The 15,797-nt window shown below is 36.9% G+C and overlaps 1 protein-coding gene across 1 annotated transcript in view; it reads left to right on the top strand.

Annotated features, from left to right (window-relative positions):
- Window positions 1-341: 341 nt before the first annotated feature.
- The window catches only part of rasgrf2b (Ras protein-specific guanine nucleotide-releasing factor 2b), a 98,608-nt gene continuing 83,152 nt past the window's right edge, over window positions 342-15,797 (top strand). Inside the window, exon 1 of the mRNA XM_073841194.1 lies at window positions 342-887. Coding sequence (XP_073697295.1) covers window positions 612-887 — 276 coding nt within the window. The 5' untranslated portion in view covers window positions 342-611. The remainder of the gene's footprint in view (window positions 888-15,797) is intronic.

Below are 15,797 nucleotides of genomic sequence, written 5' to 3'. Positions count from 1 at the left end.
AGTACATTATCTGTAATTTTTTGTTCTGAAAGTGAACTACTCCTTTAACCTACCAGCAAAGCCCCTAATTGGACCTTGTCAGATGCTTGTGTGTAGAGTGATGCTCAGTAGCGCGTTTCGCCCGCCTCCTCATTAAAATCTCTACATATCTCCACCTCCTCATTAAGATCTGCGAGTCTTTCAGCCCGTGCTTTCAATCCGCCCACTCATTAAAAGCTGCGCTCAGCCACAAGGGAGAGTGGATCTCAGAGAGAGAGAGAGAGAGAGAGAGAGAAAGCGAAAGAGGCGCTGTCTCTTTAAGAGGATGCCAAAGCCGATTACATCTGATCTCAACAGTGATTCTCTCTCACCGTCTGTCCACTACTATTGCTTATTCTGCTGTACTGCATGAGCTAAACGCGTTGACAGATAGTGGTGTTCGTCGGGGTTAAACTTTTCTTCAAGCCAGAATGGATTGGGCTCCGAACTCGTTTGGATGAGTCGCGTATGAGCAGTGCGTTTAAGCTCGGCAACTTTCCCGTGCGCATTTCTCCAAACATCCTAAGTGGAAAGTTAAAATCACATGGGATATGGTGACAAACAAGTGAATACACATTAAACCAAGACGGAAAATGCAGAAGAGTGTTCGGTACAATGAGGGACACGCTCTGTATCTCTCCGTTATCGCGCGCAAAGAGGGCACCAAGCGAGGTTATCTCAGCAAGAAGACCACCGAAAACAGCAAATGGCATGAGAAGTTTTTTGCACTTTATCAGAATGTTCTGTTTTACTTCGACACCGACCAGAGTGCTCGACCATCAGGGATTTACCTTCTGGAAGGATGCACATGTGAACGAGTCCCTGCGCTCAAGGTGTCCACTGCTGGCAAAGATACACTTGACAAGCTGGTGAGTTCAACGTTTCCTCAGGCACAAATAATGTTTAGGGAGACTGAGCACTCATAAGGCTTGAACTTCTCTAAAGGGGGTCAAAACAAAACGATAGAGTGTGTTTTTATATAAACGTATATGTTACTTTAACATGTATTTTCAACGTTTCCTCACCTATAAAGTTCAATTACAAGTTGTCGGAGCGCACCTAACAGACGCTTGTGAATCGAAGTCGCGTTCACGAGATGAGGTAACCATAGCAACAGTACGCTGCTTTAACGCTTAATATAAGTGTAGGATTGTAACTCGACAAATACATAAATGCGGTCAATATCACTTTACTGTCTAGATATAGTCTCGAAAACGATAGTGTGTTTTATTTAAAACGTCTTTTAAATGTTGACAGTTGGCTCACTGTGTATCCAAAATACGTGTTGGTTGCGCCAGAGGAACCTCCAGAGATTGTGTGCTAAAATGACTGACGTAAATGCCTTTAAAATCCCAGACGCCTGAAATTCTTTGAATGATTCGGACATTAAATATAACCAAAGTGATTTTTACAAAAAAATTAAATGGAAGAAAATATCTTTTAGATTTTTGAATTTTCAGTGCTGTTATCACAGTATGCGTTAAAGAGATGGCTTCATCACTGACATCTGGAACTCCAGCGTAATCTTTAATTTGGAGAATATCTTAGTCTATTTCTTTTCCTCATATCGTAAAAAAAAGCAAAAGTGTGTTGGAAAGTAGGCTTTCTGTCTAATATATAATTGCAGACGATTTCTTTGCTATGTGAAAACCTGTTGCATTGGACACCCCAAGTCCTCTTTTGAATAGCATTAAAACAGTGCGGAAACGTGACCGTGATGTTATACATTGCTCTGAGATCATCACATCCAGAGGACCCCTATAATGTCTCTACTGACTTGTGATGTCTACATTACTAGGCTAAGTGAGATAGAGGTAATAATTGAATTTCACAAGAAAGAATTGTGGATGAATCATTTTTGTCATGAGGAAATATAATGCAGTGGTACTGCTGATGTGATTACAAATGTGATATTGTAGGTGCCCATTGATATCAGATATTGATTTCAGTTAGAAACAGTATTAGAGGCTCCCCATTCAACAGGTGCAGTCTGTTACCTCTGGATTTGTCAGTGTCATTTATGCAAAGTGATCACAAGCCATACCTAATAAGGGATTTATCCAAGCTCCATAACCACTCATGTTGTGGTTAACACTTTCATCTGGTGAAAAATCTCTCACAGGCACAAATTTGCAGTCACATTTACACAGTACCATTAGGTGTGAAAATTTTTTCAATCATCATCTTCTTAAACACAGTAGTTTAGGTCTCATCTATTGCTTTATGGGCCATTCTACGAAACTGGTGCAGACTGCTGTTCCACATCCAAAAAACACATTTAAAAATCATTGAAGTTAAATAAATAAACAGTTTTAGTACAGTTATGCAATTTTTTTGTGTTTTAGTAATGCGATGTAGTCGCTACCAAAGCATTACTGTCACTACTGAAAATGTGCAGTCACTACTGAAACATAGGATGTTTTGTCAAAAATAAAATATACTGAATTATCAACTCAGATGTTTTTGGTTCAACATATATTCAAAATATTTTTTCATTACCTTTTTATAAAGAAAAACTGGATTCAAAATAGAAAAAATCTCATAAATGACACTTGAATTATTTTTAAAAATATAATGGTTATTGATTTACCTCTGAAATGTAGATGTAAGCTAAATCTTAATAGGTCAATATAACCCTTATATTATATATTAATGTGTTTTGGTATTGATAAATGTCGGGACAGGACAAATATTCCCAAACTTTCTGAAAATACAATATGTGACCCTGGACCACAAAACCAGTCTTAAGGGTCACTTTACAAAAAAAAAAAAAAAAAAGTGAATGGAAAGCTGAATAAATAAGCTTTCCATTTAAAGTTTGATTTGTCTGAAAATCTGGAATCTGAGGGTGAAAAAAAAATCGAAATATAATATTGAGAAAATAGCCTTTAAATTTGTCTAAATTAAGTTTTTTGCAATGCATGTTACTAATCAAAAAAATAAGTTAAAGTATATTTACAGTATAGGAAATTTACAAAATTTCTTAATGGAACTTTAAGAACTTTACTTAATATCCCAATGATTTTTGGCATACACAAATCGAATATAGAATTTGCATACAAATGTTTTGACACTTTTTTTTTTTTTTTCCAAGACCTGTACAACTCTGACTTTGGACCAATTCTGCTGAATGGCCCATATATGAAATGATCTCATCAGACTGTTTTCTCGTTTTCTAAAACATGATTTTCTTTATCATGAAGCACCACTACATGAGATGGAAAGTGGACCTGCTGTAAAAATGGAACCTCTTAAAGACCCTATGAAATCAAAGAGAGAGTTTTGTGCCTTTTGTTCTGTCAGTGGTAGTTTTGAGGTCATTCAAATGTTGGCCAAATTCACTTTTAACAAATAAATATGGGTGTTGTTCAGCTGGCACAGGTCACCCCCATGGTGATTTAAATGTTGCTTACAAAAAAGATATTACAAGCCAATGTGTGACAACTATATAACATCTGTCGATTCAAAGCTATCTAATTTCTGTTTGAACAGGCATAATATTCAAAGCGCTACATGATTGCTGGTGCTTACCAAATCTTTTTTGGCTATAAAAGTGACGTTTTTAGTACGAGTGGTTTTCAACAATCTTTAAGTTCACATGGGATATCATCAATTTGAAAAATCAAACTGCACAGAACCATAAATAGGCAGAGAAAACAAAGTTGAACTGCAACATCAAATTAATAAACTTAAAGGAGATGTATCATGCCCCTTTTTACAACCCCAGTATGTGTCTTTGAAGTTTCAGTTCAAAATGCCCCTCAGATAATTTATAATATCATTTTGAAAATGGCCATTGTGATTAGAAGCAGAAACATGCTGTTTTTATTAATGCATGTCTCTTTAAATGCAAATGAGCTGCTGCTCCCCGCCCCCTTTTAAAGTGCCCCTATTATGCCATGTTAAAGGTAGTTAATATTGTTGTAATAGTCTCTTAAAACAGGTTTACATGTATGCAAGTTCAAAAAACACTTTAGTTTTCTCAAAAATTAGATTTAATTTTACCCCGTTTCTAAATGATTCGTAAACGACTCGTGTGAAGCAGTTCGAAGAATCAGTCTCTCTAAACCCCTCCTTTCCGTGAGCCCTCACCGCTGTGATTGGTCAGATGGTGCAGTCCTTTTGGATTGGTCTACCGCTTCAGCGCAAAACGAAACGCCCATTGCCATAACTGAATGACAGCTGTGGAGACCTGTTAATGCATAGAAAAGATAGCCTCGATTTTACCCTATCAATTCGAGCCGGAGTCTGACGATGAAACGGTTGAAGTGGCACATCGACAAGAAACTGTTTTGCAAGCACGACTGGAGCAGGACGTTTCTCAGTGGGTGTCATATTATAACTGTGGAAAGTGCTTGCAATTTGCTTTTGTAAGCGAACCGGGCACACCTCTACGTTGTGAACTTCAACACTGTAACGTACAACCCCTAACACTGCGTTAAGCCATCGTTTATCATTATCATTACAAACTAATAAGGCAGACAGACAGTCAAGCTGCATCAATCACAATTTTTAGACTACGTTGCACTCACAGCTGAACAACAGAACTACTGAAACGCAAGTTAGCCGCTTACCAAGACATGTGCAGGGTTGTTACACACCATAACGTACACAAAGACGTATTTTGAACGATCGCTAGAAAATACAATCATCAATTATTAATCATACTTACAGGTAGAAGTTCAGAGGAGCAAGCCGGTCCAAATAAACTGGGCACTGATCCATTTTTTAAAACCAAGCGTTTGGTGAATCTCGCGTTGTAACGTTACTCCCCAAGATTGGAAAAACAGTCATCAGTAAAATGACGCGAACACAACACAAGATTGGCATTGGACTGCTGAGGTGTTGAAAAAATTAATGTTAACCACTCATTCTTGGTAGTTTCATCTTTCGGAAGGGCATATAAAACAAATTCACTCTCACAGCGCAGGGCGTCTTCTTGACATGATGTAACGTTAATCCACGTGAAAATGGTAGGCCTACTGTTTGTGGGCGGGTAAGTTGTTCGCGAAATTGAACGTGGGCGGACATTACGCAAATGTGTAGCTCGTGACGTGTGGCCGTTACAGAAAAAAGATTCGAATTGCTGACGACTCGTTTAGGCGAATGTGAGCCGACTCTTTTTTTTGTTAGACAAAAACTTCATTTATAGTGCACTGTCGGCGTCACAACTTTGCAGATAGTTTATGTTCACATACAGCTACATGACACACTACATGAAATATCATATTTGAAAAGGCATAATAGGGGCACTTTAAAGAATAGAACTGTGGCTTTGCAGCTTGTACCTCAGATACTCCCAAAAACATCTGTTTGGTTTTGATTATCATGTCTATCGCACTGAAATCATGTGGTTGCAACCGTTGATGCCAATAAAGAACATTCAGCAAAACATTTACTTTTAATTGAAAATGGTGAGTAACAAAAGTAATCAACAGGTGAGTAACAAAATTGTTGTTTTCTTTGAATGAATCATTTTAAGAGTGCAAGTGTTTACTTTGGCTAAAGGTAGAAAGAGAATTCATGCAAAAGACAAAAATCATTAACTTTGCTTACAAGAAACTTGCAGTATTACTTTGTTATCCTTTCTTCTGTACTCTGAGTCTCTTCTGAAAATTACACACTCAGCCCCCACAGACGGTGCATCTCTTTGCCCCTCATTCATCAACCAATCTTGCATGAAAAACATTTACGAGGTGGCGTTTTCATATGAATTCTTATGATGTGAAACATAAACATATGAATAAGGGCTCACAAATTCATAAAAATTGCCAAAATGTTGCAGCCATATACCAAAAACTTTTGCTTTGACGTAACTAAAGCATATTGGCTTTATTATGTTTAAATTGGCCATCTAACCATTAAGTGTCAGAGTCATGTCTGTGTATTGTCCTGTTCTGTTATGTTTCCCAAGTGTTTTTCCCCCTATGTTTCTAGTTCATTTGGTTTAGTCCTTGTTTCTCCCCCTTTTGGTTAGTCCTTTTGGTTTATTCCATGCCCATATTTGTATTTCCCCCTTGTTATCTTGTTATCTTGTTAGTGACCACACCCCGTTTCAGTGTATTTAAGAGTCTGTGTGTTCACTCCCCATTTGTCCGTCAATGCTTGCTGTTACCTCTGTTTGCTTGTGTTCATGTGTTCATCTTATACTCCCGGTTTTTGTTTGTTTGCTTTAGTTACAGTGTTTTGTTTTAATAAACTTTATTCGTTTATCTACTCCGGTTCTCCTCTCCATTACTCCACACCTCAACCCCGCCTGGATTGTGACATTAAGTTAATAAAAAATTTAAAGGTGCCATATCATGAAAATGTGACTCTTTCCGTGTTTAAGTGCTATAATTGGGTTCTCAGTGCATCTACCAACCCAGTTACTTTTTCTGCAAACATGGAAAAAAAACAAAACAAGCGTGTCAGATTTTGTTCCCCTGGTGATGTAGTAAGAGGCTCTTATTATAATATTACCACCCCTTAATCCTCACGTTTCGACCTATGGTGCCACCATTTTGTTTCACAGTGAAAATGGCATACCAGTTCCTACTCCATGGCAACATTTCAAGGAAAGCATGCTAGTTGTTCTGTCGTTGGCTACACATACACATAGTCCCAGCCTCAGAGGAGACAAGAGAGCAGTGGATTTATTGATTTTTTTTTTTTTTACTGTATGGTACACTGCTGCCACACAGATCTAATATAAACATGCAATTTCTTTCCCAGCTGTTTACCTTCACAGACATAACCGACTGTTTTAGTAACTCCTGTGTGTTTTTAACATAAACTTGTGTATTTGAAAGTTTAAGCGCAATAAGACATGAAAGTAAACTTAGTTCGGTACTCACATGCACTTTTTTCATCCGCTTTAAATGTGCATGCTATATCAGAACTTTAAACTGATTTGATGTTAAAACACATGATTTCAGTGCGATAGACATGATAATCAAAACCAAACAGATGTTTTTGGGAGTATCTGAGGTACAAGCTGTAAAGGCACAGTCCTATTCTTAAAAAGGGGGCGGGGAGCAGCAGCTCATTTGCATTTAAAGAGACATGCATTAATAAAAACAGCATGTTTCTGCTTCTAATCAAAATGGCCATTTTCAAAATGATATTATAAATGATCTGAGGGGTATTTTGAACTGAAGCTTCAAAGACACATACTGGGGTTGTAAAAAGGGGCATAATACTTCTCCTTTAAATTTATTGATTTGATGTTGCAGTTCACCTTTGTTTTCTCTGCCCGTTTATGGTTCTGTGCAGTTTGATTTATCAAAATGATGATAGCCCATGTGAACTTAAGTATTGTTGAAAACCACCCATACTAAAAACGTCACTTTTATAGCCAAAAAAGATTTGGTAAGCACCAGCAATCATGTAGTGCTTTGAATATTATGCCTGTTCAAACAGAAATGAGATGGATTTGAATCGACAGATGTTATATAGTTGTCACGCAGTGCATGTTTGTACCATGTATCGACTCTTTCCTGCGAGAACACAGTTAGAAATCCTCTCAATCACACACCCACAGACTCCCACACGGCTGCATATAAGTATGCACACTCTCTCCCACAGGCAACTAAAAAGACACAGAGGAATAAATGTGGGCTAGTCTATAAAGAGTACAGACGGGTGTAGAAGCAGTCGATAGGGATACTGAAACTCCTTTGGGGAGAAAAAACCCAGAGGAATAGAAAATGTATTTCAACCAAAAACATTTTACGAATAAATGTTTTCAGCTCTGCTGAAACTGATTATCAAAATGCATTTTCCAGTAGTTTACGAAAAAAATAAAAATGGCTTTTTTTGATGAGCAAAGCATGCAGATTTTATAGAAATGTGTAGGTGGAGATTTCCAGCTGCTTATTTGAAACATAAAGCTTATACTAATGTCAATGAAAACCTTCCTGTGCCTGACTGATTTTATTTGTGTATTCTTATGAAGTCCAGAACTCGTTTTATAATGCCAGATTTCTAAGGATTTGGCATTTGCCGAAAATACGGTAAATAGATGCCCTAAAGCTTATAAAGAGCATGGAACAATCAGGCAACATCATGATTTGATTTTGGGTCTTTTGTTGTTATGAGATCTTTTGTATTAACTGCCTTTATGAAAGATTAATTACATCAACACAGAAATTATATGGGCTAATAAAACACTTCTGGGGCTCATGAAGTGCTTAGAAACAGACATAAATTATAAATACTGTATTCCCGCTAATGTTGTGTCCTGGATCAATAGCATAATCTTATCATTTCTAAATAAATAATCACCTTAGAGCAACAACAGACATGCTGCATCTGTATGTATTGTACAAGGAGAGTCGTCTTTGTTTTGTTCATGCAGGTTGAAGTTGATTTAGTGCATATCCTGCTGATGTTTCCAGATTCAAATGATTCTGTTTGTGCGTATAGTATAAATAATGCAACAAAATGCAGCTGTTTCCATGCAGTTTAAATGCTGATAACACCAGTTCTGTATTTTATGCACTACCACAAGACTCATTGATGTTTCCTGGTCTTGTGCGTAGTTCATTCATATTCAGCATATCTGATGAGCTGACAGTTTGATGAATGAGGGGCAAAGAGATGCACCGTCTGTGGGGGCTGAGTGTGTAATTTTCAGAAGAGACTCAGGTAATAACTTCCGAGTACAGAAGAAAGGATGACAAAGTAATACTGCAAGTTTCTCGTAAGCAAAGTTAATGATTTTTGCTTTTTTGGAATGTCTTTTGCTTGAGTTCTCTTTCTACCTTTAGCCAAAGTAATTAGTCAGTAATTAGTTATTAACACTTGCACTATTAAAAGGGTTCGTTCATAGAAAAGAACTCACCTGTTAATTACTTTTGTTACACACCATTTTCATTTAAAAGTAGATGTTTAGCTGAATGTTCTTTATTGGCATCAACGGTTCCATTAGGAACCTTTAACATGCATGCAGTCTTTCCACTGCACAAAAGGTTTTTTATTAGGTCTTAGTTTTGACACAAATTTCACGATTCGATTTTGATTTACAAGCTTGAGATTCGATTCAGTATTGATTATTTTGGATATACAGTCAAACCTAAATTTATTCAGACACCTTCTCACATTATGACAGTTTATTCACTATAGTTTAGGAAATGGTAATAAAATATGACAAGAACTCAAGAGTTAAAATGTCAGAACAAATTCATCTAGGATAAAAAGGTATGTTCAGGTCAAAGTGTCAAATCAAATTTTTTTTGTCCCAACTTTTTATCAATTTTACTGGTAGTCCACTATATAAAGAATTCTTGGGTCTAATATGTACCAGTTTATTTTGCTATCCTCAATTACATAAATTAACTATACTGCCCTCCAAAGGCAAAGCGCAGTAACTACACATTTGTAGTTATAACTGAGTTAAGGCTTAAAATCGGCTTTGTGACAACTGTTTTGTCTTGTGGAAAATTCTCCTGGTTCAATTTTGTCCCGTTTCAGAGAAATTAGAGTGTCAAAATTGCAGTAACTACAAAATCCAAACTAATACCAAAGCAAACCGCAGTAAGTGATGTTACTGTGTTCTAGCTTTGTTTTCCTGGCTTTGACACTTTTTTTCAGCTATTGTTTTAAAGCAACCTAGGTCTGTAGTGAATTTGTTTTTGTAAAAAAAAAATTTGCAAAACACTCTCTGTTGCGAAAGGAGCAGATGACTCTTAATATTGAGGCTTACTACTGAGCAATTGTAACATTCACAGCATGCAAACATCAACAAAAGTATTAAAATTATCAAAAACAATCAACATGTAGTAGGAAACACAACAAGAAAGTTGGATTAACACATCTAGGATGTAGATACTGCACTTTGCTTTTGCAATAGTGTTTTACTTTTTTCAGGTCATCCAAAGGCAGAGTGCAGTATCTGCATTTTGGTGGTCAAAGGTCACATCAGTTGTCATGGTTTTAATCTATAAAAAACGTGTTCCTAAGAAGGCATTACATGAATGTATTACCATTAATCTACCCACAACATGTTTGACTGGCTGGTGTAAAAACTTTAAAGGCATTTTTCAGTGTTGGCGTAGTTACTGCACTTGTCCTTTGTAGGGCAGCATAGTCCTGCACACACTAGTAAACAAAGATCAAAAATTATAGCTGGTGTCTGAATATTGTTTGGTTTGACTGTATATCAGGTACAGTTCATGGATTTTTTTTTTTTTTTAATAACTACAACTAATGCTGTAAAATATACATCAGTTGGTACTACATTACTATAATATAATAATAGGTTAAAATGAACTGATTTGTATACAAAAATGCTTAAATTGCACTCAATTGACATGTTCTCGAATTCCACTGAAATTCATTTTTTGAAATATAAACATTTAAATGTTGGCTGTCATAAACACTTTACAGATTTATTCAAACATAAATTAAACATTGAAGAGTAGTAAAAATCATAATAAATATGTTATATGGTGCATATATTTAGCAAAGTGCTCCTCTCTAGCTGACAAATGAGTTTATGGTCACCAAATCTGTTTTTTCTGAGGTTAATGTGGCTTTACGTGACATTGTTTACAAGCTGTTTTATTGATGTTTTTATGCAGTTGAAACAATGATTGTGCGATTATGAGACAGGATACAGTGATTCAACATACCTTCGGATGTTCATTCATGTTTAGTTCATGCTGAAACTGGTATTAAAGCAGAGGAGATGATCAGTTCACGTGTTCCTCGCGTTGCCACTTCTCTTAAACTAAGGCACTACAGCGATCTCTCTCACCACATTAAACAGCGTCAAAGTGCCATTTATTGTTTAAATATTGTAATGAAATGGGTAGAATTTGGCATCTAAGACTTTGTTTTATATTAAAAGTAACAAAGCACAAAGCTTATTGTGATTTATTGGATGGGCGGCAAGCTACAATGTTCCTATTCGTTAACTGAAAACTGACTAGACAAGCCTTGTTTTGTAAAAACGAGAATTGATTAAAAACGAGAAATCAATGTTTTTTTTTTTTTTTCATCCAGCTCTGTTTTTTAATTCTGGAAATGGTTTCATTAGATTATTAAATGTTCTTCACATTAAGAAAACAGTGTGAAGAAATGGTTATTGTATTACATCTCTTATTTTTATAGGGGCTGTTAAACTAGAAGGCAGGATTTTGAGTACTGTGAATAAAGTAACTGCTTACGTTTTGTTCTGTTCTGTCCACAAAGCTACGCTATGCTTCTAAAGACTTAGAGAACAGAGCACATCTGGACTATGTTTGTTTTACTCTTTTGTCCTTTCGGACAGTCAGCATTGACATTTTACATCTTGTTTTGTGTTACACAGAAGAAAGTGAAGTCAGGATTACTTGTAATTGATACAGTCTGAACGCAGTTACTCACACTTATCAATACAGACCAGATGATTTATTACTCATCTTACTGTTTGTGTCTACACTATTGACAAAAAATCTCATCATTCAGTTTCACTAAAAGATCTGTTAGATTTAATTTGCAACCTATTGCTAATGTTGTCTGATAAAATTGAATCTCAAATTGAAGCTGTTTTTATCAAGTGAGGACACCTGTAAATTGCTTTTCCCCCTTTATGAGTTATTGATGTTGTGCTGCTAATCTTATTAAAGATTACATCAAGGAAGACAGATGCCAATAAGTTTGTATCTCTAACAGCAGTGACATCTCATTCATTATTGATTGGTTAACATCTCTGATATTAATGTTTTGTGTCATCTCTGATATTAATGTGTTCGAAGTGTTTGTAAAGGGTTCAGTCCAAATATACTTGGACACTCACCAATAGGTTTACTTGCATGTTATTCTCACAATGTCTGTGTCTCTGCTCATCTAAAATGTAGACTTTAATGTGTACTGTACACAGGATTGACGTAATCCGACTGAGAGACTACAGCATGTAGATAATCCTTTCCAGCGGACTTATAAAAAGCACAGGATGAGTAGGTTTACTCTCATGAAATGAGCAGGTAGAGAGTTGTAGAAATATGAAAGAACAGGAAAGGTGCTAGGAAGTCTGTAAGCTGTTTAAACGGATGTCAGTCTAAATCTCTAAGTGTGCTGTAGTTTGTGTTTTCAGAATATTGTACATAGTGAAGCTAACACTTTAGTTTTAGACTGAAACATATTGTGAGCAAACACTTCTAGCTATGCAAGCTCAAGGTTGTGCGTCGTCACTGCAGTTTCATAATGCGGTGGAAGTGCAGAAGGGGTGTGATAACAGAGATACAATAAAATTCAGTAATTTGGCATCAGACATTAACTGTAATTAATGCACACACCCTAAATACGTCAAATCGAGGTGTTTTGCATTTTTATTAATAGAGACCTGGCGTTAGTTTATTTTTCCAATTGGGATAAATACATACGTTGGGAAATCCCGCAAAATTCCCAGCAGATCATCGGATGGCTGTGGTTTTATTGTTTTAATGGTTCTGTTCAGGCCCAGATAGTGCACAATAATGTTTTTTTTACAGCATGAGCTGATATTATAAGCACAACTAAGATAATGGGGCAGCGATAATACTTTCTAAAATGGAAAATGTTGGAGTGGAAAAAAAAACAAGCAGGTGTTTCTGATACAGTTTGATTTGTGCTCTATAATTTGCAAGAAAGGACAGAGCATGTGGAATGTGACGTCTGTCTTTTTTTTACTTCACATTTACTCCCAACCAGACTTTTGGCAGATTCTTGCTAATAACAGTCAGCATTATATGATTCTTATTTCTGTCAAATAACATACTAATCCACAACAAAAAAAGAGAAAAAAATGTATCCCAAACCCCAGTGAGATGTAAGATTATACTTCCTTCAAAGGGAAGATTTGTCTTTTCTGTTTTGTTTTTAAAATAAGGTTTTAATTGTAGATATCTGCACAAAGGTTGGACAAATTTATCTCATTTATGTAACATTTTATTGACAATATTTATAATATTTTACAAATAATATGTGACCCTGGATGACAAAACCAGTAATAACCAGTCTAAGCTTTATAAATTATGAATTATAAGCTTTCTATTGATGTGTGGTTTGTTAGAATAGATATTTGACCGAGATACAGCTATTCTGTAATCTATGGGCGCAAAAAAAATCTAAATATTCAGCGATGCATATTACTAATCAAAAATTCAGTTTTTATATATTTATGGTAGGAAATTTACAAAATATCTTTATGGAACATATTTACCAAAAAATGTATTTGACATACTTTATTCAACTTTTTTTCAATTTTTGCGCAGAAGTTACTTCTTGTGACTGTGCAAGATCTTTGATTTGTTAGCCGCTACACGTGAATAATTAAAATAAATGGTAACACTTTACAGCAAGTTGTCATTTGTTAACATTAGTTAGTGTATTAACTAACATAAACAAACAATGAACAATACATTTCTTACACTGTTTATTAACCTTTGTTAATGTTAGTTAATAAAAATACATTTGTTCATTGTTCGTCCATGTTAGTTCACAGTGCATTAATTAATGTTATGTAAGAAATATATTTCAGTTAATCATAAAATGGCCCTGACATGTCACTAGACATTAAGAAATCATGTTCATTTCAAATACTTATATCACTGACAACAGTGGTCCGGCCAGGATATTGTCATTGAAAAGTGAAAGTTGCAGCCCACGACTGATGTTATTGTTGTCATTTTGTGTTTTGGTCTGAGGCTCCACCCTCCCGCTATCTACTAATTACGAAGTCAGTAGAGTTTTGTCATCCGGGTTGCCAGCTCTGTTACAGCTGCAGCTATGAATGTGTCGGATAAAACATGTATAACGCCTCGTTATGAATCCGAAATACGTCGTGACAAAGTCCGAAATAAAACAAGGATTTGTATAGGAGATGCCTTTGAAAGATGGAGACGGCTGAAAACGGAGAAGAATTTGAAGACAGACGCCAACGTTGCTAATTTTCTCCTGGACAGGTAAGATTCATCTAACGTTATGTTTGGCTAACTTTGCTTCCGTACACAGTGGATTTTCCACGGTCGGCCGTGCTAAATGCGTTCATGAAAAGCTTTATATATCGCACCACTAGCAGGGTATGAAAACGATCTATGTTCGACTGAAATGTGGTATTACACCGTGTCTACACCAACAGCTAAAGTCTGTCTACACTGGACGCGACAAAGCGATCATTGCAAATCATTTAAACGTTGTGTGAGCACGTCATAAATAGAATGCGGCAGCTGATTACTGTCGAGGATTTGCCGTGTCGCGCCGCATCCAGTGTAGACAGCATAGGCCCCGATCACACCGAATGCATTTTTGCAGTGAGAGGCGCCTTTTTTGAATGGTTTTCTGTTAGCTTCTGCGCGCTGTTTATGCGCCCTGGGCGCCTCGCGTTTCGCCGCCTGCTGCGCCTTGCGTTTTTGCAGAAGCGCTCTGAGCGCTTGAAGTTGGAAAAAAAGCAACTCTGAGCGGAAAAACGCCCGACGTCATTCGCGTTTTTTCCATTGTCCAATCGAATGGAGAGTAGTGATGGGAAGTTCGGATCATTTTACAGACTCGGATCTTTGAGTCTCGTTCAACAAAATGAACGAATCTTTTTTCGAGTCATTTCGTTCATTCCGTTCATTTTACCAAAATATAATAAAAAAGCTACATGTTACTTCCATAACACATGTACTGCTTATACAAACGTTGATCACACTACAAACAAGACAAAACTATAATGCTATTAGAAACATAAGAGACTAATTCATTTTTTACCTGGGTCTTCAGTCTATGATTAACTCCCTCACCTCTATCTGTCCGGGTTTGAGTCGTTCGTTCATCACGTGACAGCCCCATATTAACTTAACTAACGCGATCTGAGCCGGAAATAGAATTGATTAGTTCATCTCTCGAGTCTTTCGGGTTTGAGTCGTTCGTTCATCACGTGACAGCCCCATACGCTTAACCTGTGCTGCCTGAGCCGGAAAGAGAATGGATTCGTTCATCTCTCGAGTCTTTCGGGTTTGAGTCGTTCGTTCATAGTTGCGCAATTGCGCATGCGCGACTGAACGAATCACTCCCGAGACGACTCGTTCTTCCCGAGTCACATTAAAGATTCGTTCAAAATGAACGAATCGTTCAAGAACGACCCATCACTAATGGAGAGGCGGGCCTTCTGTTGTGGTGACAAAAGTTTACTGTTGCTTAAAAAGTCCGGAGACTGCAAGAAATGGAGGAGAAACTTTTGGTGTCTGTCGTGGGTAAACCGGAGCTGTATTTTTTAGGATTTCTGCTAATGTGACATTTTAATTAACAGCAAAAACCAGCTGGCGCTATAATCCTTTGATTTGACTGACAGGACAGTTGTTTTGGTCGTTGCCTAGCAACATAAAAAAACGGCAGCACACTGCTTTTTTTAAAAGTCACCAAAAAAAGGCAGTGCTGTGCGCCTCGCGTTTTTAGAACTAAAAGATGCGTTCGGTGTGATCGGGGCCTAATAGGTTCTATTGTATTTTGTCGCGCTGCATCGCGCCACGCCGCTCGCGTCCGGTGTGGACACGGTGTTACAGTACATCTTTACGAAATATTTGGCTAATCGCCATTAGTAAATTTTTGCAATACATAATTACTTCGCAAAACATCTATCGTGAAGCATAAACATAATTAACAGAAGAAAAAAAATTACTGTGTAGGACTGGACACTTGCCATTGGAAACTCCTTGTAGCAGCCTAGTATCCTGCAGGATCCTGCAGCTTAGCTGGCAAACTCGAGTCAGGGAGGAGAGGGAGGGGATACACCGTTCTACAGTATTTTGAAAGTGATTGCAGTACCAGTTTTGGCCACAATCCTACATACGGTT

The sequence above is a fragment of the Garra rufa genome, chromosome 5 (genome assembly GCF_049309525.1).
Source record: "Garra rufa chromosome 5, GarRuf1.0, whole genome shotgun sequence".
In the NCBI taxonomy this organism is placed as follows: Eukaryota; Metazoa; Chordata; class Actinopteri; order Cypriniformes; family Cyprinidae; genus Garra; species Garra rufa.
The sequence above is the reverse complement of the archived record's forward strand: the minus strand, read 5'-3'. Positions and strand labels throughout refer to the sequence as shown.